The 18,801-nt window shown below is 41.2% G+C and overlaps 1 protein-coding gene across 2 annotated transcripts in view; it reads left to right on the forward strand.

Annotated features, from left to right (window-relative positions):
- Positions 1–9,616, forward strand: part of IL6ST (interleukin 6 signal transducer) — a 58,460-nt gene extending 48,844 nt beyond the window's left edge. The window contains exons 16-17 of one of the 2 annotated variants that reach the window (XM_010386463.2): positions 3,576–3,657; positions 4,484–9,615. In XM_010386463.2, coding sequence (XP_010384765.1) covers positions 3,576–3,657; positions 4,484–5,221 — 820 coding nt within the window. In that variant the 3' untranslated portion in view covers positions 5,222–9,615. Of the gene's footprint in view, positions 1–3,575; positions 3,658–4,483 lie in introns of both variants that reach the window. The other variant, XM_030927044.1, reaches the window with a different exon arrangement.
- The last annotated feature ends 9,185 nt before the right edge of the window (positions 9,617–18,801 follow it).

An 18,801-nucleotide genomic window follows, 5' to 3' on the forward strand; every position in this document is an offset into this window, starting at 1 on the left:
GAGTCTCGCTCTGTCACCCAGGCTGGAGTGCTATGGCCGGATCTCAGCTCACTGCAAGCTCCGCCTCCCGGGTTCACGCCATTCTCCTGTCTCAGCCTCCCGGGTAGCTGGGACTACAGGCGCCGCGACGTCGCCCGGCTAGTTTTTTGTATTTTTTAGTAGAGACGGGGTTTCACCGTGTTAGCCAGGATGGTCTCGATCTCCTGACCTCGTGATCCACCCGTCTCGGCCTCCCAAAGTGCTGGGATTACAGGCTTGAGCCACCGCGCCCGGCCTACAGCATTGTTAAATATGTTTTGCAGACTTTTGTCCAGTCTGTGCTTTGCTTTTTTGTCTTTTTTTTTTTTTTTGAGACAGAGTCTCGCCCTGTCACCCAGACTGGAGTGCAGTGGCGTGATCTCGGCTCACTGCAAGCTCCGCCATTCTCCTGCCTCAGCCTCCCTGGTAGCTGGGACTGCAGGCGCCGGCTACCACGCCTGGCTAATTTTTTGTATTTTTAGTAGAGACGGGGTTTCACCATGTTAGCCAGAATGGTCTCGATCTCCTGACCTTGTGATCCGCCTGCCTTGGCCTCCCAAAGTGCTGAGATTACAGGCATGAGCCACCGCACCTGGCCGCCTTTTTGTCTTAACTGTGGCTTTAGAAAAGCAGAAGTTTTACACCTGTAATCCCAGCGCGTTGGGAGGCCGAGGCTGGCGGCTCAAGGTCAGATCAAGGCCATCCTGGCCAACTTAGTGAAACCCCATCTCTACTAAAAATACAAAACCTTAGCCGGGCATGGTGGCACGCGCCAGTAGTCCCAGCTACTCGGGAGGCTGAGACAGGAGAATTGCTTAAACCCAGGAGGCATAGGTTGCAGTGAGCCAAGATCACGTCACTGCACTCCAACCTGGGTGACAGAGCGAGACTCCATCTGAAGAAAAAAAAAAAAAAGCAGGAGAAAAAAAAAAGCATAAATTTTTTATTTTGATGAAGTTCGTTTTATCAGTTTTTTTCTGTGGTTCCTGAGTTTTGTGTCCTGTTTGAGAAGTCTCTGCCAAACCCAGTATCAAAATATTTTCTCATGTTTTCTTCCACAAGTTCAGTAGTTTCAGCTCTTAGTCTATGATCCATTTCAGGTTATTTTTGTGCATGGTGGGAGGTCAGGGTCAAGGTTCATTTTGTTCCTACAGATACGTAATTCCATTGTCATTTATTTTGAAAAGACTGTCTCTTCCCCATTGAATTGCTTTGGTGCCTTTGCCAAAAGCAATTGTCCTTATAAGTCTGTATCTATTTCCATACTCTCAGTTCTGTTTCATAAATGTATATATGTCCGTTCTTATGCCAGTACCACATTGTCTTGATTAGTATAGCTCTATAGTAAATTTTGAAAATAGGTAGAGTTCTTCCAGTATGTTCTTTTTTTAAAGTTATTTTGGCTAGATTCTTTGCTTTTTCATATACATTTTAATTCAGCTTGTCAATTTTTTTTAAAACTATAGTTTTGATTGGGATTTTGTTGAATCTATAGATCAGATTTTATTGAATCTATAGGAGAGAACTGCAATCTTAACGCTATTGAGTCTTTCAATCTGTGAACCTGGTTTATTTCTTTATGTATTTGGGTTTTGTTTAATTTACTTTTGCAGTGTTTTGTAGTTTTAAGTAGACAGGCCTTACGTTACTTTTTTTGAATTCATGACAAAAGTATTTTTTGTTATTATAAATGGAATATTTAAAAATATTTTCTAATTCTTAGTATATAGAAGTGCAATTAATTTTTTAAAATATATTCATCATATATATTGAGACTTTGATAAATTAATTTACTAGTAGCTTTTTGGATTCTTTAGGATTTTCTGCATACACATTCATGCTTCTTGGGAGTAATTATAGTTGTTCTAATCTTTATGCTTTTAGTTCTTTGTCTTAATGCACTGGCTAAGACCTCTAGTACATATATCTAGACCATGTAAGAGCATTGCATTGTTCCTAATTTTAGAGGTGAAAGTATTTAGTCTTTCACCATCACATGTGATGTTGTTAGCTGTAGGTTGAAGTTTTTGCTTTGTGGGTTTTTTTTTTAGTTTTTATTTTTTTTATTTTATTTTATTTTTTTTTTTGAGACTGACTGCTACTGTTGTTGCCCAGGCTGGGGTGCAGTGGTGCAATCTTGGCTCACTGCAACCTCCACCTTCTGAGTTCAAGCGATTCTCCTGCCTCAGCCTGTGAGTAGCTGGGATTACATGGCATGCACCACCATGCCTGGCTAATTTTGTTTGTATTTTTATTTTAGTAGAGACGGGGTGTCACCATGTTGGCCAGGCTGATCTCAAACTCCTGACCTCAGGTAATCCACCCGCCTCAGCCTCCCAAAGTGCTGGAATTACAGGTGTGAGCCACCATGCCCGGCTGCTTTGTGGGGTTTTTTCCCCTTTACTACTACTTCCAGGGGTAAGTTCTTATTTCTGTTTTGCTTTGCTAGCAATTTTTATCATGAATGGGTGTCACAATTTGGTCAAGTGCTTTTTCTGAATCTGTTGAGATGATACGGTTTTTTTCCTTCCTTCCATGAATATGGTGAATTTTATTGATTTTCATGTATCATCCTTGCATTCCTTGGATTTTGCTGTATTCAGTTTAATACTCTTCGTGTCTGTGTTCTTGAGTGAAGTTAGTCTGTCTTTGTGCCTTGTCTGGTTTTAAAATCAGGATAATACTAGCCTCATAAAATGAATGGAAACATGTTACCTCCTCTATTTTCTGGAAGAGTTTGTATAGTGTTAATATTGTTTCCTTTTGCCCAGAGTTTTATGGAAAGGTTTCTAATTAAAAATTCAATTTCTTTATAAATATATCATAGCTTTCTTTTTCTTCAGTCTGTTTTAGTAATTTGTGTCTTTCGAGGATTCATTCATGGCTTTGTCTAGGTTGTCAGCTTTACTGCTTTTTATATTACTTCCAAATGTTATAGGTATTTCCTACAGGAGAGTCAGTCTGGTAGGCTCTCACTCTTTGAAGCACCATTCTCAGTAGTCACTTTTTTAAATTTGATTTTTATATTTGAACTTATTCTCAAGATGACTCATTTCCTGTGCACTTATGAACCTCTAACTTTGAGCTAGGAACTGTATTAACTGTAAGGAAGACATATTTCAGTAGGTTTTTAATTACATGGATATCCTAAATGAATTTTAAATATTGTTAGCCTTTTCTTATTAAAAATAATTTGGTATCAGTGTGAACATTAATTTGTTATCTGGATTCTTTTAATTGGAATACCACAACATGTGGCCTGGATAAAGATTTTAAGTGGTTTTAATTGCAGAATTTTGAGAGTTAAAAAAAAAATTGAACACTGATTAGATTTAGCCTTGTTAATTCATTATGAATACATTACAATCCTTGTGTATTTTCAACAATATTATTCTATTGATTATAAGAAAAATAATTTTTGTGTGGGGTAGAGTAGGTATTTTTTGTTCATTTAGGTGATTGGTTTGTAAGTCTTTGATAAACATGTTTAGAAATAGGGGACTGTTCATTGTTTATTATGTGTGGTTTTACATAGGCCATTTTTCTTTTCTCTTCAGAATTAAAAAACACATCTGGCCTAATGTTCCAGATCCTTCAAAGAGTCATATTGCCCAGTGGTCACCTCACACTCCTCCAAGGGTAAGAGAAAATGCTTCTGAGTTGCTTATAATATACAGACATGTTAGTAGGTATATTGAGTATCTACAGATGTACCAAAAGATATTCAAGCTGAATCAAAAAGTAAATGAAAATCAAATGGTACATAAATGAAAATTTTAATCAAAATTTAATATGTATGACACATTTTAGGGGTTTATCACCATCATAGCGTATTTGTTCTGATATTTTAAATTGTTTAGTAAACATTACAGATGTTTGGTTGAACTTGCAAACTGAAAACTTGAGGTGCTGAAACTGCTATGTGATGGTAACTACCTCAAGGCAAGCATTTTGGATTGAGTATTAAGACCAAGTTCAACAGACTATCATTTTAGCACTGAAGAAATGATCTCTGGGAACCTACTCTAAACTCTGAATTTTAAATATGCCCCAAAGGGGAACTCGTTTGTATTTATTATCCTCCAGTAGTCCTTAAATGTTATATTAACAGAGTAAAATGTTTTATGTATTTTTATATTCTACAAAATCTCCGTCATTCAGATTTGATTTTCCTTAATGTTTTCTAGTTTTCTGTCCGGTTAATCCTAGGCTGCCTAGTCTAGGCATGAAATATTAAATACTATTTATAGACCATTAGCTTATCAAAATGTAACACCAACAATATTGATTTAGACTACTTAGACTCATTTTACAGTATCTGCATTTTGGGTAGTTGACAGTGACTTAGTGACATAATGCAGGTTATTTCTGTACCACTAAGAGTTACTGGGAAGTTTCAGAGTTGCATTAACTCGGTGACTTTAACTACTAATACTTGCCATATACAATTTTCTCTTTTCCTTAGCACAACTTTAATTCAAAAGATCAAATGTATTCAGATGGCAATTTCACTGATGTAAGTGTTGTGGAAATAGAAGCAAATGACAAAAAACCTTTTCCAGAAGATCTGAAATCATTGGACCTGTTCAAAAAGGAAAAAATTAATACTGAAGGACACAGCAGTGGTATTGGGGGTTCTTCATGCATGTCATCTTCTAGGCCAAGCATTTCTAGCAGTGATGAAAATGAATCTTCACAAAACACTTCGAGCACTGTCCAGTATTCTACTGTGGTGCACAGTGGCTACAGACACCAAGTTCCATCCGTGCAAGTCTTCTCAAGATCCGAGTCTACCCAGCCCTTGTTAGATTCAGAGGAGCGGCCAGAAGATCTACAATTAGTAGATCATGTAGATGGCAGTGATGACATTTTGCCCAGGCAACAGTACTTCAAACAGAACTGCAGTCAGCATGAATCCAGTCCCGATATTTCACATTTTGAAAGGTCAAAGCAAGTTTCATCAGTCAATGAGGAAGATTTTGTTAGAATTAAACAACAGATTTCAGATCATATTTCACAATCCTGTGGATCTGGGGAAATGAAAATGTTTCAGGAAGTTTCTGCAGCAGATGCTTTTGGTCCAGGTACTGAGGGACAAGTAGAAAGATTTGAAACAATTGGGATGGAGGCTGCGATTGATGAAGGAATGCCTAAAAGTTACTTACCACAGACTGTACGGCAAGGCGGCTACATGCCTCAGTGAAGGACTAGTAGCTCCTGCTGCAACTTCAGCAGTACCTATAAAGTAAAGCTAAAAGTATTTTATCTGTGAATTCAGATTTCAAAAAGTCTTCACTCTCTGAAGATGATCATTTGCCCTTAAGGACAAAAATGAACTGAAGTTTCACATGAGCTATTTCCATTCCAGAATATCTGGGATTCTTCTTTAAGCACTACATAAACTGACTTCATCCTCAGACTAGCTGAATGATTTTGTGCTGTTTAAGGATGTTTGCACTGAAGAAAAATAGAAAGCTTATCTGAAATTTATAAAACTTTTTGTTTTGCTACATAAAAAACAGAAGGCATTTAAATAATAAGCAGTGATATGCTTAGTGAGCACAGCTATACTGATTTTGATTAGTCATCAAAGTGGCTTAGGGACAGTTAATATAAAAGATTAGAGGAGCAAGGTGTAGACCATCTACTTCCGCTAAAATAGAGATCCATAGGCCATAACTATATGAGCCCAGCTTTTGTAATCTGACAAAAAAATGAGCAACCTCGTGTATATCAATGTACACAATATTCGTTAGGTCCCTTCCATTGGTAGTGATGCTGCCAGTTATTACTGGAGAAAAGGAATTCTAGAGCTTTAACTTGGCAGATTAAAAGTACTCATTTTTTATTCATCAATAATTAGTAATCTCACTAGTTTTCAAAAATTTGCATATTATTGACAACCTCTTTGAAGATCTATTTCACAAACTCAACAGAGTGCCATGATAAGAGCTAGGGATCCCCCAAACTATCTCAAGCATCGGAAAAATTGCCATTTTTAAAGGCTTAAATTGTAGTAATAAACGGGAAAAAAGAAAGTGGTAGTAAAGGGGGGGGAAAAACCATAAAGCATCTAAAAAATTGGCATTTTTAAAGGCTTAAATTGCTAATGTTTATATATATATACACACACACACACATATACACACATATCATTGACCTTAAGACTTCAGAGAATTGGGTAGATGAAGCACTTTATACAGTATATATCTTCAGCTTAAATTTGTTTAGAGTACTTTTTAAAATTTTTAAGTAGGTAGAGATTTAAAATTTTTTATTTTTAGTGAATATTTGAAGCAAACTAAGACGACTTGGGCAATATTTACCAAAACAAAATGGAACCCCAAAAAATGTACATCTTGATCTTAGCAAATATCCTTATTGTAGAGACAATAAAGAGATGGTATTTTAATATCTGCAATTCTGAGGTAGGGTGGAACTTAGTTCTACATTGTGATTTAGGAATTTTTAAAAACCTTTTTCTTCAAGGGAGAAGTGACCCAGGCCTCAAGTTTAGTGCTAAAGCCACTAGTGTACTTACACTGTCCCCTAACCACCACTTGGTAATATGGAGACAGAGGCTAAATATAGGGGCTTTCTTAAGAAAGTAAGAGGAAATTAGCAAGCATTATTAGTGATTGACTACTGCTATCAAGTGAATTCAAAGGAAACAGGTTTTTAATGCCATATTTAAGTTACAGAAACCAGGCATGCTTAGAATAGTTTCTAGAGGTTATTGGAGAATAGAAAGCTAAGAAAACTTGGTATACATTTACAACTGAAATATAATTACACTTTTTACTCTCAGAATATTATTCACATTAGACTTCCTGTTTATCTTTTATATTCTTGCATTTATATAACACCTGATCCTTTCAAAGTTCTTTCACATATGATCATCTTTATGAAAAAAATGCTTTATTCTGATATATTCAGTTTCCCACTTGAGGCAAAATTAGATTAATATAATCACTAATTCAAAGTAGATGGGAAAATCAGGCACAGAGAAGTAAAGGTAGGGATAGACCCAGATTTACACAAGATTATGACATTGCCAGCGTTTAAGTTGGTCATCAAATGCTGGGCTGGATTTGTCTTGCTATATGTGTCAGGAAATTTATTATACCTATTATATTTTCCATTTTCTCAAAATAAGTCACATGACTGTAATGTTTAGCTGCAACTTTTCTCATAACAAATAGTGTCATGAAGAATGTTTTAGTGTGAGGTTTGTACATTTCAGGGTCAGTTATACAATGTGAATTCTTGATCTATGGTAATGAGAATGGAGGATCATTGAAGGCCATGATACAAACAAATGTACATGTTGAAGCCTGTATAAAACATGGTACAGTGAGTGAATACCCCCATCCCCAAGAACACTTTATACATATTAAATGAGTATATGATTACTGTCCAAAAATGCATTCTGGAAATGAACATACATTTGAGCACTAATAGTAATGTACATCTTCTGCCCTAAGGAGAAAATAAATTATAAAACTTGTTTTACATTCAAAATTACTTTCCCAAGCATGTCTTAGAGTGATCTATGTGTTGATGCATGTAAATTGTACTTTAGGTAGGCAAAGAAACAAATCTGGTTATTTATGTAAAAACTAGTCTAATAAAGTTAGTGACTTTATCACTTTAAATCTTTAGAGTCTAAAAGTGGTGTTTAAAGTAATACTAGCACATCAGAGAACCTTGTCTGGACAAAACTAGTTCACTCACTGCTTCTGCAATTGCAGTTGCTCCCTTCAGGGTTATAGAAAAAGGACCCAAATGTTACATGTGTTGATATTATAACTTGTCAGTTACTGATGTCTGTGGTATCCTACCCTCATCTCTGAAAGGGATAATACTGAATAATCATTAGAAAACTATAAAACTTCACACTTTGTATCATTAAGACCTAAAATTTTAATCCTATCCTTTTTTTATAATGGATCAGTCAGCACTCGGGAACAGCAGCAAGGAAAAAAAGCGAATTTCATTCACATGTTCTGTGTTCATCTCTCTTCTCTACCTAATTGTTCATTTAATTTCAGCCTTGTTCCTTGATAAGGGATTTTACCACATGAAGTCATCCAGTGTCCCTAGCTCTTACTGTGAAGTTAGTGGAGTATAATTACAAATGTTACAACTTAAAAATGTTACAAAACATTTAACAAAGCTCATATTTAAAGTAGAGCATCTAGTTTGAGAAATAGAAATCAATTATTAAAGATGTCTTTTTTCTACCCATTTAACTAGTTAAAACCATAACCTATAAATGTAGAAGTAGAATAATCATAGAATTCCCTAAAATGTTTCTGTTTACTAACATTGACCAAGTACATGAAGCAGAGAGATCTTCCTTCATTCTGTTATAGTCCACATCATTCTAATTTTGCTCAGTTGTTAAGAGCATATTCCTAAACCATACACTTTTGTTTCAATGAAGTTTTATTTTGTTGAGATGAATAAAATATCAAAGTTATAAGCTACATAAGATAAAAGTTCAATTGTTCAAAAAAAATTTACTGGGATAGCTTTCTATTATAGATATTGTTAGATTATATTGCTGTGGTAAGATTACTTCCTAAAAAGTTTGTACTTTTCTGTAAATTGAAGAATTATGGAGTCATAAAATGGCACATGTTTTAGGGTTAGCCTAAAATTGGGCATTGTCATCGATTCCAAAGAAGGTATGAACTAGCAGGCTTACAGTCTAATCTTTGGACTGGTCCTTGGCAGCAGTTCCTTTTCAGACTCAATAAACAGAATTCAGATAGATGTAAGTCAAAACAAAACTTTACAAAGCCAAGCATATTATTGTTTGCATTAACCTATTTTTCGATCATACATGATACTAGTATGTACATTAGCATGATACTCTCATATACATTATATTAAAAATTAAAAGGTGGCAGCTCAGGGTGAGCTCTTCTGTTATTCATTTGTTCCTAAATTTTTAAGGGCTTTTTCTCAGTCAATAGTTTGTACAAACTGGTTAGTTTAACTTCATTACCCATTTCATTAAAGTTGATGGATCGTGATAAGATGCATTTAAGGCCGATAGTGATAGATGTTTTTTTATCTCTTGAACACGAGCTTTGTCTGAATGATATTCTTTTATCTCTTTAAACACAAGCTTTGAATGATAACTACAGGTTTTAAGTGCTGTTACATTAATACCATAATGTGATGTGTTAGAAACAAAGGGATTTCAAAGGTAGATATTTGAAAATTCTCTAGTCTCAATGTATATGTGTATTGAATATACTCTAAAAATAAATGTGCAATTTGCTAGTAGGACAATGCAGTGATTAGCATTAGGTATGTCTCTTTAATATCCTAGCTATGTCCCACTTTATTCTAAGTGCAATCCTTTCATGTTCACTTGCTGTTTTATCCTATCTACTCTTAACTGCATTTGGAAGCCTTGTCTAGAGTATAGCATGTATTTTTACCTTTGCAGTGAATTGCATGTGCTAATTGTAACCACAGCTATTTTTATGTTGCCATAACTCCAAATGTTATATTAAATGTTCTATTATATATCAGCTCTAATCCCTTAAGTAAATTTTAAGAAATAAATTCTTGTTCAATTTTTTTTTCTGTATGTGGTTACTATCATCTGACTATGCATATTTGTAACAACATTTATCATTAATGGTGTTAGGTAAATAACCATCTTAGCGTATATAAGGTGCTTCATGTGGGTTTTGTGACATTTTAAATGTTTGACATAATGGAATGTGATTTAAAAGAAAACCAGTACACTATCTTGACCTTAACAGAATGGAGATGGCAGATTTATCCACTAGTTTTCCAGATTTACTGTTTAATAACTGAGGTCTGAAATCACAGCATCCTACCTCCTAGTGGACTTTTAAAACAAAAAAACAAAAAAAAACCCTTGGTTGTCAAGAGCCCAAATATGGAGGTGCTGCGCCATCTTGTGGCCGTATGTGCCTACCCCACACTGCTGGAGTCTCCATCCTTGCTGCAGTGAGACTTGAAGGAGATTGATACATGGCATCCTCCTACTGCTTCTTGAGGTTACTATTATATGAAACGAATCAGTCAGTAAGTCCACTTGGAAGGAAAAGAAAATCTCAACTATTAATGTGCCTTCACATTGTGATTTTATCTAAAAAAATACAGTGAGTCAAAAAACCCACAAGCCAGCCAACACTAAGTCCTTCACATATATACCAGTTTATAGAAATAACATGTCAGCTTTGGGCTATGTGCTCCTTTGTTTAAAATCTTCTATTTGGTTATGGCTTGTGTAGGCTCAAGCCTGATTTCTTTAAGGTGTGGTGGCTTATCTTATCCTAATTTGTATGATGGATACAGTCCATCCTGCTTTGGAAAAGATATGTAATTCCTTGAGAGCATCCTCTTTCCCTAGCCCAAAGGCAGTGAAACAGTTTCCTTGTTCAGGATTGCTTAACTTTCCATTTAAGCTTTTTCTTTTTAAATTAATACTTCTACACTTTCAAAATATGAAACATTACAACTATGTATAGGCGTTACCATACTTAAGTCCAGTGCTTGGGCAAGTTAATGGAGTGAACAGAATACGAGCAAAGAGGAACTGAGGTAGAAAAAGAAGAATGTGTGAAAGCAGCATGAAGCTCAGCCAACTCGGAATCAGGGTGAACAGCTGGAGTCCTGTTGCTGCTGATTGGGGTTGGCTCTTGGACAACTTAGATCATGGAAAGGCTGCTTGGGTTCTCTATAGCTTAAAAGTTCTGTCTCCATCGAGGGAGGAAAATCTACCTTTCAACTCAAAATTCATTTATTTTTAAATACAGCTCTTTTCCCCAACCGCTAAAGATTTTCGACAGATATGAAGCCAGAGCTTAGTTTTAGAAACCTGTGGACATTCAAACCTGATTCTTCTATTCCCTGTGACTATGGTTATGTCATTTTACATGTCAAAAAAGTTTATCTAGACTTGTCATTTCTTATTTTTGAGTTTTTTTAGTGAGAGTTATCCCCTCACTTAAATGGCTTCTTATTTAAACATCTGTGCATTCTGTATGAAATTGGAGTATTTCTGGGATAACATGGTGAGATATATGGTGGTAATCCACACACACAAAAATAAAAGCCAAAAAAAAAAAAAACGCTCAGGTAAAGTATTTCTCTCTCTTCAGCTGTCTCATTAGCCCTGGCTGTGGATGGTCCTAAGACAGGCTAGCCAGAGTAATTCAGTGGCCACAAGTGGTTTCTCCCCCAGAGTGCTGGTTTGAACAGAATGAGACTGGCCTGTTGACTAGAAATCTAATACCTCAGTCCAGGCCTACTTTCCTAGAACACTTCACTTAGTAACAGGTCCAAGACACAACTATTAAGTATACATCTGGGTCCTGTCCCTGTAGGAAAGGGTTTTCCTTGCAGTCTTGCCTGTAGCCAGAAGTAGCCTGTTGACTGATGATAGCTTTTAAATGAATTCATAGAAAATTCTAGGAAATAGGCTCTCTAAGCTTCTATGAGAGGGATAATGCTTTTAAATGCATGGCATGAAGGGGAATATTTAAATAAAAAGGCACTGCGATTCTGGCAGTAGAAACCATAATTCTGCATAAGCATTCCGAGAATGAAAAGTCAGCCACTCTTCAGGTCAAAGTCAGTGTGGATTTTGCCAGTTGTTCAATCTAGACATATGAACACCAGGGCTACCCAGCCAGCATCAGTGCCTAGGAAAGGACCCCCAAGAAACTCTAACTGCCACGGTCAGAATCGAGACTAGACATTGTTGCTGGGGGTGCAGGACCGCTCCTCTTCAAATGAACCAGAAGACCTTTCTGATCACCTGCTGGGGGCCACATGCCGGAGCAGGGTGTCCAAAGGTGAGCAAATACATGCCATCTATGAAGTGTTTACTGTGGGTTACGAAATCCTAGAAACTTATGAGGTAAATACCTGCACCATTTACAAACGCAGGCTCCAAGAGGTTGAATAACTTGCCCAGGGTCATGTGGTTGACAAACAGTGGAGTTCCAACTCCAACCTGATCCAAAGTCCGCATTCTTTGATGTGTACACCAATTGTACCCAACCACTTAAGCAAAATCCTTGATGATGTCATGCCCTGGCTAACTTTTGGAGAATGCACACCTGCTTCCCAGGCCCTTCAAACTCCTCTGAGGTTCTCTTCCCCTTGTCATCTCCCTCCCCACCACCCTTGTTTGTGAATATGAGGCACTTCATGCCCTCAAGCAGCCCCCTGCAACTGCCTACCTTGAGGTGTCCTAACGGAGCCCAGAGCAGTGTTTCTCCTTATGCCCTCAAGGTTTACTCCTCGGCCAGCTCCCCACCCCTACAAGCACATACATTTGCTCTGACCCTATAGAGCAACACCTGCCAAAGACGTCAATGTGTCCCACTTTCCTGAGAATGCACCCTCACATGACCCCTAGAGTCTCATTCTTTTGGCCAAAGAAAGACTCCTCTAATGGTGGAATCTAGCCCATGGCAATAGCAACAGGAGGATCTCTGGCAGGGGCCTTTCCTGGGTGCTCAGTCCACGGTCCAGTCCCAGGTGGTTCTGTCGGCAGACTTCCCCGGGCCTGCTGCCTAGCACAAGCACCTGTCCCAGCCTGCCTCACCTTCCCAATGCCGCCAGCCACTCCACTCCATCTCCTGCCACTCCCAGAGGGGCTGCCTGCTGCTGCCCCGCAGTGCTAACCTCATTCCCCATGCTTGCTTTCTGTCCTTTTGGGGCCTCGCTAGACCTTTCCAACCCCCTAGCTCCACACTTTATAGTTTCCAGAACATACTGAGTTTCTTCTAGCCCATGCACATGATTTCCTCTCATAGAATGTTCTCCAGTCTCCAGTCCCTGTTAAGCTGGGAAATTCTTACCGGTTCACCAAAAATCAACTTAAATAGATACCTTCTTCAGGGAAACCTTCCATTCTCCTCTCTCCTTCCCCCTGAATTAAGGGCCTTCTATACCCTGATACCTGCTGCTGGGCCTCTGGAGAGAGGGCCCCGGCTCAGTCCTCTCCTGGCCCAGCATAGTGCTGGTGTTTGGCAGAGCTTGCTTATATGAAGAGGTAAGTGGGTGAATAAACAGGTTATTTTTAATTTAAAAAAATGTTTAAAATATGTCTCAGGTTTCATCTAATCCAGAGTTGCACAGTGCCATGGGCAGTCAGGAATCTGCCTCCTTTGCACCTCCAACCTGGGATCATTTCCTGATTCCCATCCCACCTTGGCTACAGGCAAGAGCTTCCCCCACCCCCACCAAGAGAGAGAGTCTTGCTCTGCCGCCCAGGCTCAAGCAGTCCTCCCTCCTCAGCCTGCAAGTAGCTCAGACTACAAGCAGCACTGCCATGCCTGGCTAATTTTTTTTTTTTTTGTAGACACACGGGCTCACTGTGTTGCCCAGGCTGGTCTCAAATGCCTGGCTTTAAGCCGTCTTCCATCCTTGACCTTCCAAAGTGCCATGATTATAGCTGTGAGCCACCATGCCTCGGCAAGAGTTTTCATTTGAAGCAAAATACGTACTCAATCCAAAAGCAAAAATTTAGAGGAAATTAAAGTTGGATGGATCCTTACTAATCGTTTTGTCCAAACTCCTCATCCTGGACAAGGAAAATGAGGTCCAGAGAAGAGGGGCCAGTAAACTTTCCAACAGCACAGGAGAAAAGGCTGGGTTTGTGGGTTATAAACGGACAGCACTGCCCTTTGGGAAGTTACTGTCTAGCGAGGAAGACGGAGTGAACCAGGATCAGGCTCCGCCTTAAAAACACATCAGAAAGTGCAAGTAGGCTCGGGCCACACAAAGCAGACTACGACTAACCCCTGGCCAAACACCAGGCAGCCCCAAATACAAAACAATCCCCCAAGTCCTCAATGAGAAGATCCTAAGAAAAGTTTTTGGACAACTTAACTGTGTAAGCCTTACAGATGTTGATTAAATAGATGTCTGCCTATGATCCATATTTTAAGTAAGATGATGTGGAATAATGCAGATATAGAATTGATTTTTTTCACTCGTACCTCATGATAGTTCCATGCAACTCTTCACCTGCAGTTGGACACTGAGGTCCTTCCTCATCATTACCAGATCCCCTTTGTGAATCATCGGCACAGGTTTTGGGAGCTCTTTCCTAACATTTCCATCTAGTTGTGTGAGAGACAGCAGACGATGCTGTCATGGAAAACAGTATTCAAGCCTTAAGTATCCACTTTTATCTTAAGAGACTTTCCCCCCATCCCAATAATGTAAACTCTTACCATTTTGCTTTTTAAAATGGTCTTTAAAAAACTTTATACTGAAATCTAACCTAGTTAATATTGAGATCATATCCCAGGAATAATGACTAAATCCCTGTTCTCTGACTTCGTCTCCTTTTATGCCAGTTCCTTCTGGTGATCTCCATGAGCCTCTCGAAATTAAAAATTAACATTGGATGATGTCATTTTGGTGAATGGGTCTTTCACAAACAGAACTTTTGTGTTTAAATAATGAAGAGAGGCCAGGTACAGAGGCTCATGCCTGTAATCCCAGCATTTTCGGAGGCCGCAGCAGGTGGATGACTTGAGGTCAGGAATTTGAGACCAGCCTGGCCAACCTGGTGACACCCCGTCTCTACTAAAAGTACAAGAATTAGCTCGGCTGATTGAATTAGGGGACTGCTTGAGGGCTTGGTGGTGCGTGCCTGTAATCCCAGCTACTAGGGAGCCTGAGGCAGGAGAATCACTTGAACCCAGGAGGTGGAGGTTGCAGTGAGCCGAGATCATGCCACTGCACTCCAACCTGGGTGACAGAGCGAGAATCTGTCTCAAAAAAATAATAAATAAATAAACAAGAAGAGAGAAACTGTGATGTGAGAAACTTTGTAAGTACTTTACTAAAGGACTCCCTCTTTTGGGGGGAAAGATTTTTCAGAAAACATTTTATGTTCAGGCAAAAAGCTGTACTCGTCCGGGATGCCCTCTTCTGTAGAATTTTGTCATGCAGGCGTGAGCTGGTGACGAGGAGAGCCAGCAGTGTGCACAAACTATTTTCAATTAATGTTGCCTCAGTTCTCTGGGTCAGACTAAACTATAATTCCTGTTGTTACAATGAGACTTATATTTCAGGCCTGGCCACAAGAATTTTGGTTGGCCTCTGAGCAACATCCAGATATTCCCTGCCCTCTTCCAGCCCTTTGCCAAAGATGTGACTTTAAGTAAGGAGGATCCCTCAGTCCTCGTATCTCCATCAGCTCCAGCAGGGACACAGATGGGTTTATCTACAACCCATGCTCAAGTGCTCGTGGGGAGGTCATCTTACAGCCCTGCTCCCAGGACAGAAATGAATGCCCAAGCTGGCACCTAATCATAGACCTCTGACCTTAATTGAGGCAGGTTCAAAAGAGACGTCTAATCACCACCTTTTCTTTGAGACACAGACTCAAACTATGGCCCAGGCTGGAGTGCAGTGATACACTCTTACGTAACTGCAACCTCGAATTCGTGGGCTGAAGCAATCCTCCTGCCTCAGCCCCACGGGGAACTGGCACTGCAGACGTGGGCCACCAGACCTGGCTCATTTTTAAAAACAACTTTGTAGAGACAGGGTCTCGCTATGTTGCCCAGGCTAGCCTCAACATCCTGGCCTCAAATGATGCTCCTGCCTTGGCCTCCCAAAGTGCTGGGATTACAGTTATGAGCCACTGTGCCAGTCCAACCACAACCTTTTTACTACATTTAAGGCAACATCAAACAGGTTTCTGTCTTCTCCAATAGAGTCACGGGTGAACGTAAGCCAGCCCCATTTCCAAACCAGGAGGCTTTCTTTGTGCAGATAATTCTGCAGGTGTCAGATTTTCTCCTGATTCCATGAGAAACGAAAGGTCACAATCTGGTGATGTCAAAGGGCCTCCCATAGCAGAGAGAAGAGTAAGAAACACAGTGGGTGAGACAAGAGAGGTACCCAGGGCACACAGTCATGGGAGGCACTCAGTGCCCTTGGCTGACCCCGAGAGTGAGCACCTCCTTCTGTTGTGAGCCCTAGACTCGCTCCAGTCCAGGCCCTGCTTTTGTGACGATGTCGTCAGCTGGGGAGCTGGGCTTTCTGTCATTCATCCCATGAGATGGGGACTATTCCAGTTCTCACATTTCTTGTCTTTGAGATTATTGTGGCACCTACTTGAGGAATGGACTAGAGAGGGTAAGCCTGGGACAGGACACTACTCAGGAGCACTTTTCTCACTGGGGTGAAGTCTGAAGGGGGCTGAAGCCGGGAGGAAAATAGGAAATCTAAGCCAGCTCAGGAGCAGCGCTGCCAGACGAGGCGACTGGTTAGCTGAAGGCTCCAGGGAAAGAGAGGGGCAACGAGCCAGGGAGACGAAGGAAGGGTAGCTGCTCCCAAGCCTGGGGACACCATGTCCAAGGAGAAGCATCCTACAGAGGGTGAGGGAGGCCTGAGGCTCCAGAAAACAGTGGCGCCTCCCCTCCTGAGGAGGTCTGTGCACTGCTTGCAGAGGCTCATGCGGTGTCCATGCCATGACTCTGGTTGTGTCTACCAGAGGTGGGGAGGGAGGGTTTCTAGATTGTGGGACTGGCCTGGGACCCTAACAATGGCGTCTCCAGATGAGCACTAAAGGCAAATAGCTGAGAAATAGCTCATTTCCTCTTTTTGGACAATTCTAGACAATGCCCTGCCCAGCTTCTCCTCCATGCCTCCTCCTTTATTCCAGCACCACCGCCTAGCCTCCCTCAGGCCTGCTGTGAAGTTCTGGGGTCCTCCGGCCTGGGCAGACCCCTTCTTGTTTGTGGAGAGTATCAGGAAGGTGATCCTGAGAGGGGACTGGAAAATAGGGTACTCTTGCCCTAGACACTCACAGCTGGGTTCATACCTCCCCAGAGTCCGCCCCTCCCCTGGCCCCACATGGAAATGAAAACCAATGCAAAGCCACCCTTTAGAAACAGCATGGGCTTTTCTCGCCTCAGTTACCTCCTCTGTGGTGATGACAACAAGCACCGCTGTTACTCTCCCCACGCTCACTACGTGCCAAGCACCATGTGCAGCAGACAGTGGTAGAAAGAAGTGGTAGAATCATTGCTTCATTTCGCTGCCCCAATTGTTGTGGTGATACTATTTCACCCATTTTACAGATAAAGCAACTGAGGCTTAGAGAGGTTAAGGAACTCGTGGAAGGCAACAGAGGAGCAGGGAGCAAAGCTGGGGCTTAAAATTTGGTCTGACCCCAGTGCTCCTGCTTCAAACAACTACATTCTACCTTCAAAATAGGGGAGCACTGGGCTGGGCGCAGTGGCTCACGCCTGTACTCCCAGCACTTTGGGAGGCCGAGGTGGTGGATCACCTGAGATCGGGAGTTCGAGACCAGCCTGACCAACACGGAGAAACACAGTCCCTACTAAAAATACAAAATGAGTCAGGCGTGGTGGTGCACGCCTGTAATCCCAGCTACTCAGGAGGCTGAAGCAGGAGAATCACTTGAACCCGGGAGGTAGAGGTTGCAGTGAGCCGAGATTGCGCCATTGCACTCCAGCCTGGGCAACAAGAGCAAAACTCTGCCTCAAAAAAAAAAAAAAATAGGGGAGCACCCACTCCAGAGCTGGCCAGGCTGGGATTAAACAAGATAGTCTTTGAAAAACACATAGGATAGTACCTGGTGTGTGTTATGTAAATACGTGCTCTGCATTTTGTATTGCCAAATCTGGCAACAGGATCCGCCCCCATCTCCACCAGCTTCTCTGGGCTTTGCTTCCCACTGCGGGCACCTGCAGCTATCTTTCCACAGCTTCCCTCAGGCTATCTGAGCCTGACTCCTGGCCTCCAAGCACACAGTCAAAGGTGCCTGGAGGTTTCATACCCTGTGAGGATGGCTGTTACTAATGACTGAGGAGCTTAGGAGTGTGACAGCCCAGGCCCCTTGCCTGGGGAGGACACACGCCGAGGACTGAGTCACTTACCTCCAGCATCATCTGGGAATGAGACTGGTGCTGCCCTGCAGGGCTCTGCCTGAAATCCCACCCTGCCCTGGCGTCTTCCCCTCCTCTCAAGCCTCCCTCACTCGCTCACCAGTTTCTCTTGGGAATGTGCCCTGGATGAATTAGTTACACCTGGATGTTTGTCTCAGGATTTGCTTTTGGGGGACTTAACTTGAGATTCCATTCTTAACCTCATCCCTGTACAAATACAGCATTCAGAATTGGGACACTTTGGGCGTGGCCCAATACCTGCGGTGACAGTGGGAAGGTGTTCACAGGAGGGTCCAGGTGATGGTTGGACACAGAACCACCCAAACAAAGCATCAGGTTCACTCACCAGACCTCATTTTAGCAAACCCCAGAAGGGCCCATCAGGATTACCTGTCAATGCGTCACACTTACCACCCAGTGTGGGACCAGCTCTACCAAGAAATATGGACGAGGGGAAACCACAGCTGGGTCCTGTCAGCCTGCAGGTGCCTTCCTGCCGCTCCACCCACAGGCCAAGTTGACCCCAACCCCATGCCCTCCACCTGGGACCACCCTGCTTCCAAGTAAGTAGCAGTTCCCTGAGTGGCCTCCGCAATGGTCTCCAATTAGATGCTAGCAGGGCATTTGCATTTTAACACTCAGCCAGAGATATTCTATCCAGCTGGCAACAGAGAGGCAGGCTCCCAGGCCAGTGATATGGTTTGGCTGTGTCCCCACCCAAACCTCGTCTTGAATTGTACTCTCATAATTCCCACGTGTTGTGGGAGAGACCAGGTGGGAGATAATTGAATCATGGGGGCAGCTTCCCCATACTGTTCTCGCGGTAATGAGTAAGTCTCAC

Source organism: Rhinopithecus roxellana, chromosome 3 (assembly GCF_007565055.1).
Source record: "Rhinopithecus roxellana isolate Shanxi Qingling chromosome 3, ASM756505v1, whole genome shotgun sequence".
Taxonomy (NCBI): Eukaryota; Metazoa; Chordata; class Mammalia; order Primates; family Cercopithecidae; genus Rhinopithecus; species Rhinopithecus roxellana.